The sequence below is a fragment of the Engraulis encrasicolus genome, chromosome 20, assembly GCF_034702125.1.
Source record: "Engraulis encrasicolus isolate BLACKSEA-1 chromosome 20, IST_EnEncr_1.0, whole genome shotgun sequence".
Lineage (NCBI taxonomy): Eukaryota > Metazoa > Chordata > Actinopteri > Clupeiformes > Engraulidae > Engraulis > Engraulis encrasicolus.
Window position 1 is genome coordinate 9,799,720 of NC_085876.1, and position 15,508 is coordinate 9,815,227.

General features: G+C 40.5%; 1 protein-coding gene across 1 annotated transcript; it reads right to left on the bottom strand.

The window, feature by feature from the left end:
• Positions 1–591: 591 nt before the first annotated feature.
• On the bottom strand, positions 592–13,226 carry atp6v1c1b (ATPase H+ transporting V1 subunit C1b). The gene is made up of 13 exons (XM_063184752.1): positions 13,067–13,226; positions 12,303–12,472; positions 11,238–11,305; positions 10,269–10,354; positions 9,009–9,103; positions 8,385–8,476; positions 7,425–7,523; positions 6,046–6,114; positions 4,562–4,654; positions 4,138–4,231; positions 3,166–3,263; positions 1,981–2,104; positions 592–1,531 (listed from the first exon to the last, which is right to left on the bottom strand). The coding sequence occupies exons 2-13, from the start codon at positions 12,432–12,434 to the stop codon at positions 1,436–1,438; spliced, it is 1,146 nt and encodes a 381-aa protein (XP_063040822.1). The 5' UTR covers positions 12,435–12,472; positions 13,067–13,226; the 3' UTR covers positions 592–1,435.
• Between the last annotated feature and the right edge of the window lie 2,282 nt (positions 13,227–15,508).

Below are 15,508 nucleotides of genomic sequence, written 5' to 3' on the forward strand. Positions count from 1 at the left end.
TATCTGTAGGCCTAGACATGTCACATAGTTGTGACACTTCATAATTATCCATGAAAAATAGTCATTTTAGCCTACATACAATTAAACGTAATAACATTTATTATTTGTGTAAACATCTCACATAGTTGTGCCACTTCTTAATTATCCATGGAAGATAGGCTGCCGAGATTAAAAAATAAGTCTGGCGATACTCCATTGGACTCGCCAAAGAAAACTGCTGAATAAATTAGTCACACACATGTGCAGAACAGATACAGTAGGGTCAGTGCGAATTTGGTACAGATGTTTTCCTGTTCTTATGAACATTGGCTTTTCGATTGTTAACTACTATTACAAACTGACAAAAAAGACTACCTGACAATGCATTACAATGTTGTCTTGACCTCTTTTTTGATCACTTCTTTACCTGACATTGTATTCATATTTTTACTTTTCTTGGGCTCTTTTCTTCAGCGTACTGTATCAAAATGCAGAATTGAGTGTAAGTTAAGGTGTGGTATACATTAGTTTATACAATAGCGTAAGAGCTAAGGTATGCATGCAATGCACGTCTTATTTATATACAGCAACAAACTTCTATTGTCCTTTAAATACATACAATATTTATTAGTTTATTATTAAGTGTTGTTGTTTCCCACCCACCTGACAAATCATGTCACAGTATTTTTTTTATTGTTATTATTATTTGCTGTAACACCTAGAATGTGGAACACAAGAATGTAATATGGATCACATATGAACAAACAAATATTGCTTTCCTGATACCACCACGACATGGAACAATCACTACATCTGTCCAGTATGGGTCACATGGTGTTGGGCTGTGGCAAGGAAAATACCACAAAAATATACCTGAACTCGCATTTATGTAGTCGGTCATCCACTCACACATCTTCCATTCAGTTCAGAACATCTTCAACAACACATAGATAAGGAATGTATTTTTAAGGAAATTACCTGCGTCAATATCATAGCACATATAATATAGACACTGCACCCCAGAGGAGATTGTTACAGTCACTGAGTGTTGTTACTATCACTGAGTGTACATGTACTGTACATAATATGTTGATTGACACCATTGTTTTTAGTGATCGCAACAGTTCCCATAGGACAACAGACACATACAAAAAATAAAATAAAAAAATGAACATACAGTATTTGTTCCTTACATTTGAAGTGAGACTGATTGCAGTATGGCTTTGAGGTTGTGTACAGCTTCGCAAAATGTCACAAAAGCAGGGTGATGAAGCAGAGGGAAAGGAGACATCACGAGGACAAACAGGCAAGAGAAGTCACGAACAAAACATAACAAAACAAAACAAAAACAGAAACATACATTTTAAGGTGGTAAAAGTAAATAAATTAAAGCCTTGTTTTTGGAAATCTGATGGAGATGAAGCCTCACACCAAACATGAAGGTTTGGGTGAGGTGTTATTTGAAGTCCAGCATGTTGCAGTCTATCTTGTAGTAAACGTAAGGGTAGTACTCCTGCTGGCTCAGGTTCAGCCCAGGGATATCCATAGCGGCCTGCAAGGGAACAGGATCAAGACATTACAATTTGAAGATTTATTTCAAAATGAACGAAAATCCAAGTCTCTTCAAACCATAATTATTTAGAGGTCACATTACTTTGATGACACGGTGCCCTTGGGCTGTGGGTGCGATGCCATGATGCATAAAAATTGTGACACCGGAAACTCTGAAAAATCGGTCGAAAAAGAGGATGCTCGGTTGTCAATATTCAGTTAGTGGCCAAATTAACTGCAGCTGTCGGTCAGCATGAATTGCGGGGGATAATTAAGGACAGCGGACAAACATTCAGTGTCCTATGACCAGTTCAACACTCCAACCCTGGCGGTAGTGGCATTGCACTTTATCATGCCTCCAGCACTGATCATAGAAGAAGAAAGTGACTCCCCTCGCGGACAGCCATGCCAGTCAGCCAACCTATCTATATAATCCTTGGTGTTACTCACGTCTATGATGGCGGCGCTGCTGTCCAGGTGTTTGTAGAGGTCGTTCAGCACCTCACGCAACTTCTTCATGTTCTTCTTGTTGGGCTGAAGCAGCATGGCCTGGAAATTCACCGGGAGCCCATACCTGTCAGAAGAAGAAGAAGAAGAAGAAGAGTGAAGAAGAAGAAGAAGAAGAAGAAGAAGAAGAAGAAGAAGAAGAAGAAGAAGAAGAAGAAGAAGAAGAAGAAGAAGAAGAAGAAGAAGAAGAAGAAGAAGAAGAAGAAGAAGAAGAAGAAGATGAAGAAGAAAAAGATGAAGAGGAAGAAGAAGAAGAAGAAGAAGAAGAAGAAGAAAAAGAAAAAGAAAAAGAAGAAGAAGAAGAAGAAGAAGAAGAAGAAAAAGAAAAAGAAGAAGAAGAAAAAGAACAGGAAGAAGAAAAAGAAAAAGAAGAAGAAGAAGAAAAAGAAGAAGAAGAAATGACCGAGAAGAAGAAGAAGAAGAAGAAGAAGAAGAAGAAGAAGAAGAAGAAGAAGAAGAAGAAGAAGAAGAAGAAGAAGAAGAAGAAGAAGAAGAAGAAGAAGAAGAAGAAGAAGAAGAAGAGGATGAATCCTGGGACTTCACTGGAAGCCCATACCTGTCAGTCACATCCATTCATCCATCCATCCATCAAATCCAAGTTATTAAGTAAATATCACAAAGCACATTTAATTACAGTGGATTATGGCCAAAGGGCTGTGCTAAGGCACAGAGAAGAAAGTAAAGGAAATACTTCATATGACCCTCAGGAACAGGTGTGCAACACATTTTAGCCACTGGGAAGAGATAGAGAATGAATCTAAATCTGATCTGAGGTACAAGCTGTTCTCAAAACACACAACATAAAGCATTTGAGAAAGTATTAAAGTGTTTTTAAAGGAATAATAAATTCATATTCAGAGCAGAGCTGAAGTATTCCAAGTAAGGAAATGATTGCCATCATACAAACATGATTCAATTGAATGTTAGCTGGGTAATGTCCTGTCCAATATATGCTGAGAGGCCAAATCGTCTCCATCCATGGTGGAAGTACCCTTGAGCAATGCTAACCCCACATTGTTCCAAGGGCTGTAGCCAATGCCCTGTAAATAACTATAAGTCGCTTTGGATATAAGCAGCAGCTAAGTGTAGTGCAGTGTAATGTAATGACTGGGATTAGCTTCTCCTCACCGCAGGACAGACTCCACAAAGACGCGGAGGGCTTTGATGTGGATCCAGGCGATGAACGCTTCACTGAAGTTCACCTTCAGCCACCTCACCAGCGGGCCCTGTGCCACAAGACAGTCATCACACATCAATTACTCAGACACTTTGGGTTTGTATCGGCACAGATTGTAATGAAACTTGGTGTGCCATTTCAGTGACTTTGAAAAACACCAAAACTGCATTTACAGGAGTCTGGCACCAAGACTTGGGAGAAACAGACTAAAGTCTGAACTAGGTAGGCGCCGGTACACCATGCACTCCTTCTCTGCAGAAACAGGATGGAATACATCCATCAAGACTAAATTATTTTTGTAATGTTATTTAAGGCTTTTCTGCCTTTAGTTCTGACAGAACAATGGAGGAGAGACAGGAACTGAGAGGGGAGAGAGACGGGGAAGGATCGGCAAATAATCTTAATAAAAATTCACATGGATAGACTACCGTTTCTCAACAGGGGCTCTACAGCCCCCCTCCAGAGGGCGTAAGGATACAGCCGAGAGGAACGGTGCGCAGTTGCCATTGGGGGGCATAAGTCCATTGACAGGCTTATGATGAGGTCAAGGGGGAGTTTGATCAAAAAAGGTCGAGAGAGTAGCTTGAAGCACATAAAAAAACGTCTGCGCAGTTGCCATTGGGGGGCATAAGTCCATTGACAGGCTTATGATGAGGTCATGGGGGAGTTTGATCAAAAAAGGTCGAGAGAGTAGTTTGAAGCACATAAAAAAAACGTCTGACCTGGGAGCAGCATAACCAAATGACCAGATGAAGATGAGAAAAAGCCAGCTTCAAACCAGAATTCTTATGCTCCCACTTTATTTTATTTTTATGTAACGTTTCGGGTGAACACCCATCTTCAGACGAAGCAGACTTTTTCCTCATCTTCATCAAAAAAGGTTGAGAACCACAGCGTTAGACAAATGAGTCGAGGGTACATACAAACTGCTTTTTCTTGTCGGTGGAGAGACGGGTCATCTCCTCCTTGTCTGCCTTCAGCTCCTCCTCATTATACTGGAACTCACGCACGGTAAACCTGGCACAAGGTCAGAGGCCATGAGAACAACGTTTAACTTAAGTTTTATACATGAAGCCCCTGGTCTGCAGCTGTATTGAATCTTGTTTTAACACACCCAAAAAAGCTGTGTTCACAAGCAAATTACTTTGAGACGGACTTGCCATGAAAAATTACATTTGCACTGAATTTCACATTAAATGGAAAGTAGAACAAGATGGTGTATAAAAACATGTTTATTGACAGACTGATACATCAGAATATTTGGTGCACACCAGTATGTAGCTTTGACATCATTCAAAACGATACAGAAATCACACCAAAAAACATCAGAAAAGAGAACATATTTACTTGTTTTCCCGAGCCTTGTGTTTGAAGTCATCCACAGCCTTTCTGAAGAGGGTAACACTGAACAAGCCACTTTCTGTGTCTTCAAATAACAGACTGTAAAAGGACATCAAACCAAATGTCAGACAATAGCATATGTTTATAGGGAACTAAATCACTTGGGCCAAATAGCACAGCATATGACAAGAACTCAGATATAACATATCTGAAAATCTTAATTTCGGACACGCGTGTTCTGGTCTTGCACAACGGGACATACAAATTCTTGTGAACGTTTAGTCTGAATATCACAAACAGTGTGAGGAAAAATGCATGGAAAATAACACATTCTCCATCTATGAAAGGTCATCAAATGTTTGTCTCTTACTAGGGAACTGGCTAGCTGGTTAGAAAATGAAAAAAAACACTTGTACAACTAGATCGGGAAATCATTTTGATTTGTCGCTTCGAGGTATACAAGTCTCAACATGAAAGAAAGTCTTGAGGTAAGCATCTTCCAACTCTTGCGAGATCAAAACACTATGTTCTCTCCAAAGAAACTACTACTCCAACAGAGTTCTTCAACACAACGCTTAAAGACATACTTTGAAAGCTACACCTAAAAGGACACTTATGTAATGTGATGCACTTATCAGGTTTTGGTTGCGTAATCTTTTAGAATAAAAAGGAGGGGTATTCCACAGCACACACAGCACAAATAGTGACACAGACAGGTAAACTCAGGGCAGTTATGTTGGATGTTGTCCGTCAGTCGTTTCACATGTCTCTCATTTACAGTTTTTCTCGATTGTTTCCATACAACTTCTGGTACTTCACACACAATTCTGAAAACATCTCACCCATTTCCTAACTACCCTAACCAATGTCACTGAACTACAAGCACAATTCCTTCTTTACACTCAAATTTCAGGTTTACAGCGCTTTTACCAAAACACAACACACAATTCTCTGGATTTGACACACAAAAACACTGGTTTTCTCATGGAACACACATTCAAAATACTAAAATCAACTACCATACTATGTGTACTTCATCACATTGTCAAACTCCTTTCATACCTGTTTACAATCTGCAATCATCACTCCATAAGGACACACATTGCATGTGATATTGATGAGAACATGAGAGGATGCAGTGAGAACACACAATTTTTGAGTTTTTGATTCCAGAAACTGTATGTAAACTAACGAGGAGCCTAGTGTGGCTCCAGCCAACAGAGGGCAGCAAAGAGCACTGCCTAAAATCTTACTGGACATCAGTCAACCCCTGAAATAACTGTATTTTGGAAACATTATTTTAAGTCCGAAAAAACTACTGTTTAAATTACCGTAACTTAATTAGAAACAATAAACTTAACCGATTTTCACTGAAACATACGGTTGGACTACACCCCTACAGATAAAAATGTGAATAATGATAACGTTAAAAAATATATATATTCATCATATAAAGGCGTAAAATGTGAGTTGAGTCTTTGGATACTGACTTGGTTGAGCGAGGGACCACCATCTCAGCCAGGGTTTCATATGTCTTCTGCCAGTCTCCGTAACCCGTCCTTTGGTGTCAACAGACAAGAAAAACACGATGAATAGTCACAACACGTACTGTAACATTTTTCTCTTTTTTTCAGAAAGGCTTTCTTTTCCCATCATATGTACAAACGCCAAATGCCTATATTCTAATTATGGTATGATGGACAGTGGGTGACCCATGTAAGTGGGGTCATTTCACGCGGGCCTTTGGGGGGAGGGGGTGTATTCACGCAGTGTAAATGCAAAATGGCAAAACAATGAGTACAGTATGACATTGACGCATGGAGAAACTATAGGCATAGGCCTACATTTCAGCGAGAAATAAGGCTACATAACATTTTACCCATGATATTAGTAGTACATTGTCATTTAAAAAACAAATGCAGCCAGTACAGTGTATCATTTCTGTTTACAACACAGTTTCATTCATCCCTCATGCAGGGGTCTATGTAATGAAAAAAATAATAAAACAAAATAGGACCAGAGATAAGAATTTAAGAGTACACATAGGCGTACACATTCTACATGAGGGGTGCTGGTCACAGGGCCAGTTTTTCAAAATTCCTCATTAAAAGGGCTGAACAACATATTACACATTTATGTCTATATTCACATTCATTACACATTCATTTCTATATGCAGCCCGATGTCTCCTCTGCCGTGTCAATGAAGGCCTGTCACCTAACTCATTACAACTGTAAAACAAAGCCTGGGGAGTGTTAGTAAACTCATCCCAACTGTCCCTTCTCTGAAGGTTTTTTTTATTGCTCCCAAACCCAAGTTAACTACAACAACTTGACTAGGCTTTTGATCCCTCTGTCTTTCAAGCACTTGTGGTTTTCTCTATAGGATGTATTTACTCCAGGAGGAAAATGCGAAGGAAATCGTAATTTAAATCGTTTTTAACAAAAACGGAAATCGTAAAAAAATTATTATTTTTTTTTTTACATTTTCGGAAACTATGGCGGCCAAATTTAAACTATGGCGGGCCGCCATAGTTTCCTCAATGTATGGGAAACACTGCGTTTACTACAAATAATAGTTTAGTAGTAATAGTTAATAATAGTAATAATAGTTTAATAATAGTAATAACAAAAGTTTAAAACAACAATGATGAAGCTTGGAAGCACCATCACATCATATCATGTCGTTGTTTTCTTGACTGAAGGGTAACAGAACTTTGAAAGGGCATATCACAACACTGCTTTCTTGCACTGGAAAACAATATCTTGACTCTCTTTATCGTGATTTCTCAGTTTGATACAATATTGTTACAGCTCTAATATACATGTATATGTATATTTTATTAAGGTCATCTAAATCCCGTACTCACTTTTGGACGACAACAAGCATGGTAATAAGATACTCTGAGTCGAGGACAAAGTCATCCTTCTTCACAATGTCAGCCAAGCTCCTCGTCATCAAGCTTCCCCTATGGTACAGAATAACCACTTGTTTACTGCATCATCAAAAGATAAAACAAGACTATGAATCAAAGCTATCAATCAAGCATATCAAAACCGGTAAGTAAAAAGTGGACCACAAACTTCATTCTACCATGCTAATGTTTTGGGGGGGAAAAGTATAACAGTTTGTTATCATTCTTCCATACTTTTCTTGGTCCTGCGTTAATCACTTTATTGTTGGGTCTGTTGGCTAAGTTGACAGCAGGGAACATGTCCAGGACGCCAGGATCAATGGGTGTTTCAGGCTGTAAGTCACTACCGCTAGTCTGAGGTGGCCCCATGTAAAAGTAATTAAACCTTACCATGTGTGTAATATCCAATTAAAGATATTAATGACAAAGAGGAGTTCACATTTTCTTGCACACAGACAGACATCAGTACAAATGCTAAATGTAAATGATAAAGACAACCATGATGCGATTAGCTATGCTGTGGTTGTTACTTGCATGGACACATTATCGGTATCTGATGTCGGTGCAATTGTCTAAGCCTTCATCAAGTTACATAGTATCGTCTTCAACTTTTTGTTCGTCACAACTTGGCCCGACGAGGCCTAGTGTCCACACAAATAAAACGTGATACCAAAGGCCATGTCTCACACCCTATGCTATAAGTGTCCCTTTGCCAGAGACAACATTTTATACATTGCATAAGTTGCGATATTGTGTTACACTTTTAGAAGACGTTCCTATTGATTTGACACGTTGCAGCTGTTTCAGTCAATCAAATCATATTGCACTGAAATTGTACAACTTTACATTTCTTCATGTTTTGTATAGTATACTGTATATATATATATATACACACTACATGATGATGTTACTTACGCGTTTTTCCTCTCCAAGTTCTGGAGGTTGCCTTTCAGGTTGTTGTAGGCCGACGCTCTGGCCTTCAAGTCATTGTCAATCTGAGTCACTTGCTAATGGACAGATGAAGAAGGAGATGGAGATGGGGGAACGGTTTGAGGGGTTAGGAAATCAACCGAGAAAAAAAACACAAAAGAGGAACTCAATATTGCAAACAGGGGGTTAAAGTCATATATATGTTCATAGGACTGAAGACAGGCTCAAACTCAGTTGAAAACCTCCCTTACGACAATCAGTGGAACGTTACCCGCCAGGACCATTGCAAGCGATTATCAGGCAAGATATCTTTGTAGTGTGAGATGTTCTAAAATAGAATTTTGCCGGCTGAAATAGCCGTCGACCGCAAATTGTAGGCATCAAACATAGTTTGATATTTATAACTCAAAACAGACTGGGCATATTGCTTACGATTGGAGATGAGATTAACGGCTGCAATTCTCTTTATGTGTGCGCGGCGCAACCCGACGTCAAAATCTGATAAGTGTAGTTTAAGCCCGCCTTGAGGAATCCAGTTACATACACCACACTGCACAACACCACACACATTCACAGTAAACATTCACACACTCCTTTTCCATGTCTTACTTTAGAGACGATCTCTGAGATGTTTTTTAAAGATTGCTTGATGGGGTATTTGGCCATGTCCCACTGGAACCGTGTTATGTAGGTAATCAAATCCACTGCACAGGAAAAACACAACACAGAAACACTCATTAATTGCTATAATAAATTGTGCAAATATACATGTCTTTATAATCCCTGTAATGTACTGCATGTATTGTTTAAGGTTATGAGAACATGATGAGTATGCATTAGGGCTGTAACGATATTGCATGAAACCGGGAAATCGCGATACACACAATCACGATACTGTATCGTAGTGCAGGGAGGCGGTATCGCAATAAGCTCTTTCAAAGGTTTGTAAGCCTTCCGTCCAGGCTTACAAGGGATTTTAAATTGATCAATTTAAAAACATACATTTCAAAAACCGTGCAGGGTATCGAACCATAGGTCAAATATTGTGATATGAACTAAACGTGTGTTGAGTGTATCGTTACAGCCCTAGTATGATGTCAATAAAGTTGTTCAACATTGTGAAGCAAAGCTACTGTACAAAACGGAGCCTTTTCAAAACTGCATTCTATTTCAAACAGCCCTACGGTACATTAAATTACACTGCAATACTTAACCCCTTTGCGCAGAGCCTGTGTTATAACCTTACTGTCACCAAAATTGTAATGGCTACTATGTCTTAATCAGTTGTTTAAGGCTCTCTGTAATGTCATAGCAATGTTGTTGATAGTGAATAGGCCCGCCGGTGAAGCCATCTGTAGTAAGAGGCCACATCAATGTACTAAGCAGCCCTTGAGTAACCTGGAAAACCATATCAGAGAACATGTGTTTCAGGGCTGTAATTGGCAAAAATACAGCAAAACAAGAAGAATATAAAGATGATATTGAGTGTTGCAGAATTGTCTATGGTGACAGTTATTTTGTAAGCATTTGAGTCACTGACATTTCTCTTAGTAGCTGATGTCAGGTGGTACAAACAATTAATGTGTTTTTTATATCAAACAGCAAAACAATATATCAATGCAATACTGGCATTAGCCATTAGCTATTAACCATTAACCCTTACGTGGTTGCCCCACCCTGACGTCTGCTACTAAACATAAATTAGTTTGAAAATGTCCTCATTGATCAGGAAAAGTGGCTCGCACATAGCCTGGGAAATCCCATGCTGCTTTGCACAATCATTCCGATGTGAAAGAGCTCACTTGTGATTAGGTCTGGTGGTAACCAGGCATGCTAGCACACTGTTGGTGAAGATCACAGCCCACTCACCTCCATTGGCCAGTAAGTTCTCCTGGACTTTGTCTCGGCTGTCCTCCAGCACATCCGCCATGTATGTGGCAACTTTCTTCACAACACTGCAATAATACAATACACACACACACACACACACACACACACACACACACACACACACACACACACACACACACACACACACACACACACACACACACACACACACACACACACACACACACACACACACACACACACACACACGTACTGTAGTATACCCATTTAATATCATTCAAGTCCAGGATATTTATGCTGTACTGTATACTGTAAATCATAACAGACAGAGTTGACCCTGACGTGAATCCATCTCAGAAGATTCTCATTCATGCAAATCTTAGAATCAAGTCTTCATCTTAGTCAAAAGATTTTAGCTCTAAGTAACTTATTTTTTGGAAATCAAGAGCTCTGAAAAAGAAGTTCAGGTGCTTGCCTTACAAATAGTCTTTTGATTGATATGAATATGGCATTTAAGGGGGCCAACATAGTCGAAGCAATCAATGCGATCTAACATGTGATTGATAAAGTATCTCCCCCAATAACTACGCATGCATGTAACACACGGCAAGTAAAAATTCAGGGAACGCGTTTTGCAATGCATCATCACATAATGGCGGCTGAGGTGTAGAGATGCGTGGACTTGCATATGCTGCAGCTGCTGGATGCATCGACTCTGTAAGCCCCAAGACTTTAGAGTAAGTAGTGCAAGAAGCCGTTTACACGTACAGGTATATGGATATTTTTGAAAACGCACTGGTTTTGGCCTCTCGTTTGCACGTAATCAGAAAGCTCATTTCAAAAAACTCTGAATCTACTATCCACATGTTGTGTTTACACGTGAACTGATTTTCAAAAAATCTGTATTTACAAATATCTACGTAAGTGTAACCAGCACCAAAGTGAAGTGTAAGTGTCCAGCTCCATCCACATCCTGAAGCAACATACCCTTCAACGAAGGCATCCAGCTTGGCCAGCTCATCAGACAAGCCCACAAGGACATCTAGGGTTCCAACCTGTTTCACGTCACAGGAGAAAATAACAGTCACTGGGAGAGGGGGGTAGGCTAGGGTAGTTCTTCAAAAAGCATTATTCACAAAAATTAAACAACTGTCATTCACTCACACAAACTGTAGAGTAGGCTAAAGACACACTAATAGAGCTTGAAAGTGACGTCACTTCCCCCGATTTCATGGGACCTCAACAGCGTTTTTAGCCGAAAATCGTAGCATGTAATCCAATGGCGCTATTAAAATGATATTTCGATCCCCTTCGAGTTGTGCCACGAGCTCCATATATGTTGTTTCTGATATTTTTGTTTAATTTTTCGTACGAACCCCCAAAGTTTTTAGAAAGCTGTGTTTCTTCACATTTTTCATGCAGACGGCCTCGGAACAAAACATTGATACTTCTGCATGAATAATCTTTATCTAGCCTCTTGAACAGCATATCTGTAGCCCAGCGCATATAATGACTGAGATCAGAAGATATTTACTCGCTGTTGTTAGATGGTCAGCTTAGGTCCCGTGAAATGCGGAACTAAGGGGCGGGACTTTCAAGCTCTATGGTCCTGAAGGAAACTGACTTGTACAACAGCACACGTACAGTATGTCTGGACTACTTCTCATCCATTCAGGTCATCTTACTTAGTCAAAAGAGCATAGTAGCAGGCAATTGGGCCTTGTTTTGGAGCTTGAAAGACGTTCAGAACATTTATCCCAAAATAATTCCAGTTGCCTGTGAAGGCCCTGTCCCATTGCTAGCTCTTTCACTATTTTTTGCCACGCATGAAAGTGTAGTGTGTCCCAATACTTCAGAGAGCGAGGGTGAGTGCTTAAGAACCCCTCACACTTTCATCGAGAGGGTGCGGGACCTCCGCAATGAACAGAGTAGAAGATGAAGTGAGTGTAGTAGTGTGTAATGGGAGTAAAATAGAGACATTGTTTTACCCCTCAGTTCTGGAAGGTTTTCCACGATCACACACTATCCCCCTAAACTCCTTAGCTACTGTACCTTCAGATCAGGGATGTTGAACTTGTTGTTGGTGGAGAGGACAGTGGGGCGTGTGGTGGTCACGTTCATCTTGTCCCATGTCTGCTGGCATGTCTTGTCCCCCGGAGCCGAAATCAACCAGAACTCAGTCATGGCTGGCTACTTGTTTTTTTTTCCTTTGGCCTAATCCACTGCAAGATGGCATTGAAGAAAAAAGGTAAACCTTCCTCCTCATTGATATGACACTGGACTAAGTTACTTCATAACAGGGTTGCTAGGAATGAAAGACAGTAGGCCTACGCTCAACAAGGACTCAGGCATACGTACTTGCTTTCATTTGCCATAATCCTGCAAGATGACATTGAGTACCAAAGGTAAACCTTCTTCACACACAGTGCTGGCATGTTCATAATAAACTACTGTTGCCATATCACTGCTGTAACTTATAGAAATGAAAAGTGTCCATAATTACAGGATAGACCATCTTGGTTTTACCATTTTCATTGTAAATACTTGTTCCATTTCCTCTTTTCACATGTCTAGAACGGGTCACGAGTCTCATCATCAGCCAAAGAACATGACAGTCGTCGCTCGCGCACTAGCATTTGGTTGACCACGCAACACAAGCTTGGAAGTAATAGCCTAAACCACAGAATCATCTTCACATCAATTGTGGAATGAAACAGACTCTTCATACAAGACTTGCTTCAATGCGTAAAGCTGAATAGCATTGCTGGCAGTCACGACTATAAAATACAGGTGAATAGATAAGACAGATAGCTTACCAAAATGGGGTGTTAAAACGTTTCACTCGTACACTTGGCTATGGAATGTACTGCGTACTGCAACAGTCAATACATAATGCTAAAATGATGACCAGATTGTTGTTTCAGAGGGCCTTCAGAATCATCACAGAGTCAGCTGATCAGATGAATAATACTACGTCTGCGCAATGGAGATATGCGCAGTGCCTCTTGTTCGACAACTGCGTGAGGCGCGCGCAACAAACACCAGAATAGAACCATTACTGCCACCCGCTGGACTATTATATTTTAGCAGAATATACTTCTCCATTTCTCAGGTGATCTCAGGTGCAATTAACAAAACGCGCACAACTTCACTTCAAATAGGTCACACACATTACGCGCCCATTGAAAAGTGTGTCTGATCGTGTTGTGAAGGCACTCTGACACAATTTGCCTTGACACTGCTTTACCTTGGTTAGGAGCACTGTACGCCATGCACTTGGCCATGCAGAAGACCATAAAAGACCACAGAAATGTTTTTTCTTCTCCTCCTTCTCCTCCATCTTCTTCTTCTAAACTTCATGTGTCTGTGGTAAATTAATCTGGACCGATTTTGATGGACATAAATCCAAGTAGGGTCGGATACAGTAGGCTACAGGTAGAGAGTAGAGAGTAGAGTATCATTTATGGATCCAAGGGGAAATTAAGATGTCAAGTACCATACACACATACATAAATACAATACCCACGAGACATTACTACACACATACTTACACATGCATTAACCAAATATAGCTCACTCTTACATACATTTAGCCAAGGCAGCTCTCTCTCTCTCTCTCTCTCTCTCTCTCTCTCTCTCTCTCTCTCTCTCTCTCTCTCTCTCTCTCTCTCTCTGTCTCTCTTTCTCTCTCTCTCTTCTCCTACTGGCTGCCTGTGAGGAATTAGGCTGGTCATGAGAGTGGGATCTGTCTTGCTCCCTTGCTGTCTTTAGAAAACTACTGCATTCTCACACACACACACACACACACACACACACACACACACACACACACACACACACACACACACACACACACACACACACACACACACACACCAAGGTCCGTGGGTCGGATTAATTGCTGCAGGCAAGGTATGGCTGCAGCCTAGGGACCCCCTATCTACAGTGGTGGGGTCGGGGAATCAATTTTGCAGAATAGATGCAATATTGTAGGCCCTGCCTTGGCCAACCGGTAGGGCACTCGCCTGCCATGCGGCTGACCCGGGTTCGATTCCAGGCCCGGGTCATTTGCCGACCCCTCCCTGTCTCTCTCCCAATTCGCTTCCTGTCCACCTCTCACACTGTCCTATCAAATAAAAGTCGAAAAAGACATCCCCCCCCCAAAAAAAGGATGCAATATTGTAAATTTCATATGCTATATGGAGTAGAGTTTCTGATCTTGTTAATACATATGTCCCTGGTTGGCAGACACACTATCCTTAATTCCTAGTTCAGAATTATGACACCATCTGTGTATATTTGTCTCATAATTTGCTCTCCACTGGGGCCTGCTGCAGTGTAGCCTGTTGGGCCCTTGGCCATCTTAATCTGGCCCTGATTACAAGCTAAGCCTTATGGCTTCAGAGTTGTTTGCTTTTTGGGGGCAAATTCTCAGTTGCAACTTCACAGTGCTATTCCATGGAGTGAAAGTTGAAGAACTCTCTTTTCCACCATCTCATCTTTGGATGCCTGAAATTGTCCAGGTGCGTCTCTCATAACATTTTTTACCCACTTATTTCAATAACACATCTACCACATTTCTTCGGCTTCTCAATTATACTGAATTCAATTAATCACAATAAATCACATCACTGCCTAAGTTTCTATTGTGCCTGCATGTTTTGACTAACAGTTTTCATTTTTTCTCACAATTTGACATTTTTGATAAGATTGTGGCTAAGCGCACAGTCCGACGATCATTTAACGGCTTCACTTACCCTTCTAACTTGAGGCCCTAAAGGCAGATGGTCTTTTCATACCATCTTTTCACAGCAAGTGCAATGTTTTAATCATGTTGAATATCTAATTCACAGTCCTGGTTAATGACAGGATAGGGTAACAAACTTTTCTTTGCTCTTTGGGTCAGGGCAATTTCAATTTTAACTGCTGCCCTACATCCGCCAGACACACACACACACCTCCAGCCTTCTCTCCCTCAGAGAGGGAGAGAGAGAGAGAGACAGAGAGAGAGAGAGAGAGAGAGAGAGAGAGAGAGAGAGAGAGAGAGAGAGAGAAATTAATGAGCTTACATTAACATTATAAAACTGAACAGGCTACAGTTCGTTTCAATCAGTGTATAAAGTCTACATTGTTTTCAGATTTGTTTGTTGTTGTTGTTGACACCTGTCGTGCAAGTAGGCCATCAACATGGTCAAAGTTTGTTGTTTGCTTATTTGGTTGTTTTTCATTGGTCTGCAGGGAATAACAGGAGCATTTCT

Bases quoted from the DNA above. Each gene is read 5' to 3' on its own strand.
- atp6v1c1b (XM_063184752.1), bottom strand. From the start codon at position 12,434: ATGACTGAGTTCTGGTTGATTTCGGCTCCGGGGGACAAGACATGCCAG. The intron at 6,115-7,424 runs GTGAGTACGGGA...TTGACACCAAAG, and splicing joins ATGCTTGTTGTCGTCCAAAA to GACGGGTTACGGAGACTGGC. The intron at 4,655-6,045 runs GTCAGTATCCAA...GTCCTTTTACAG, and splicing joins GTGGTCCCTCGCTCAACCAA to TCTGTTATTTGAAGACACAG.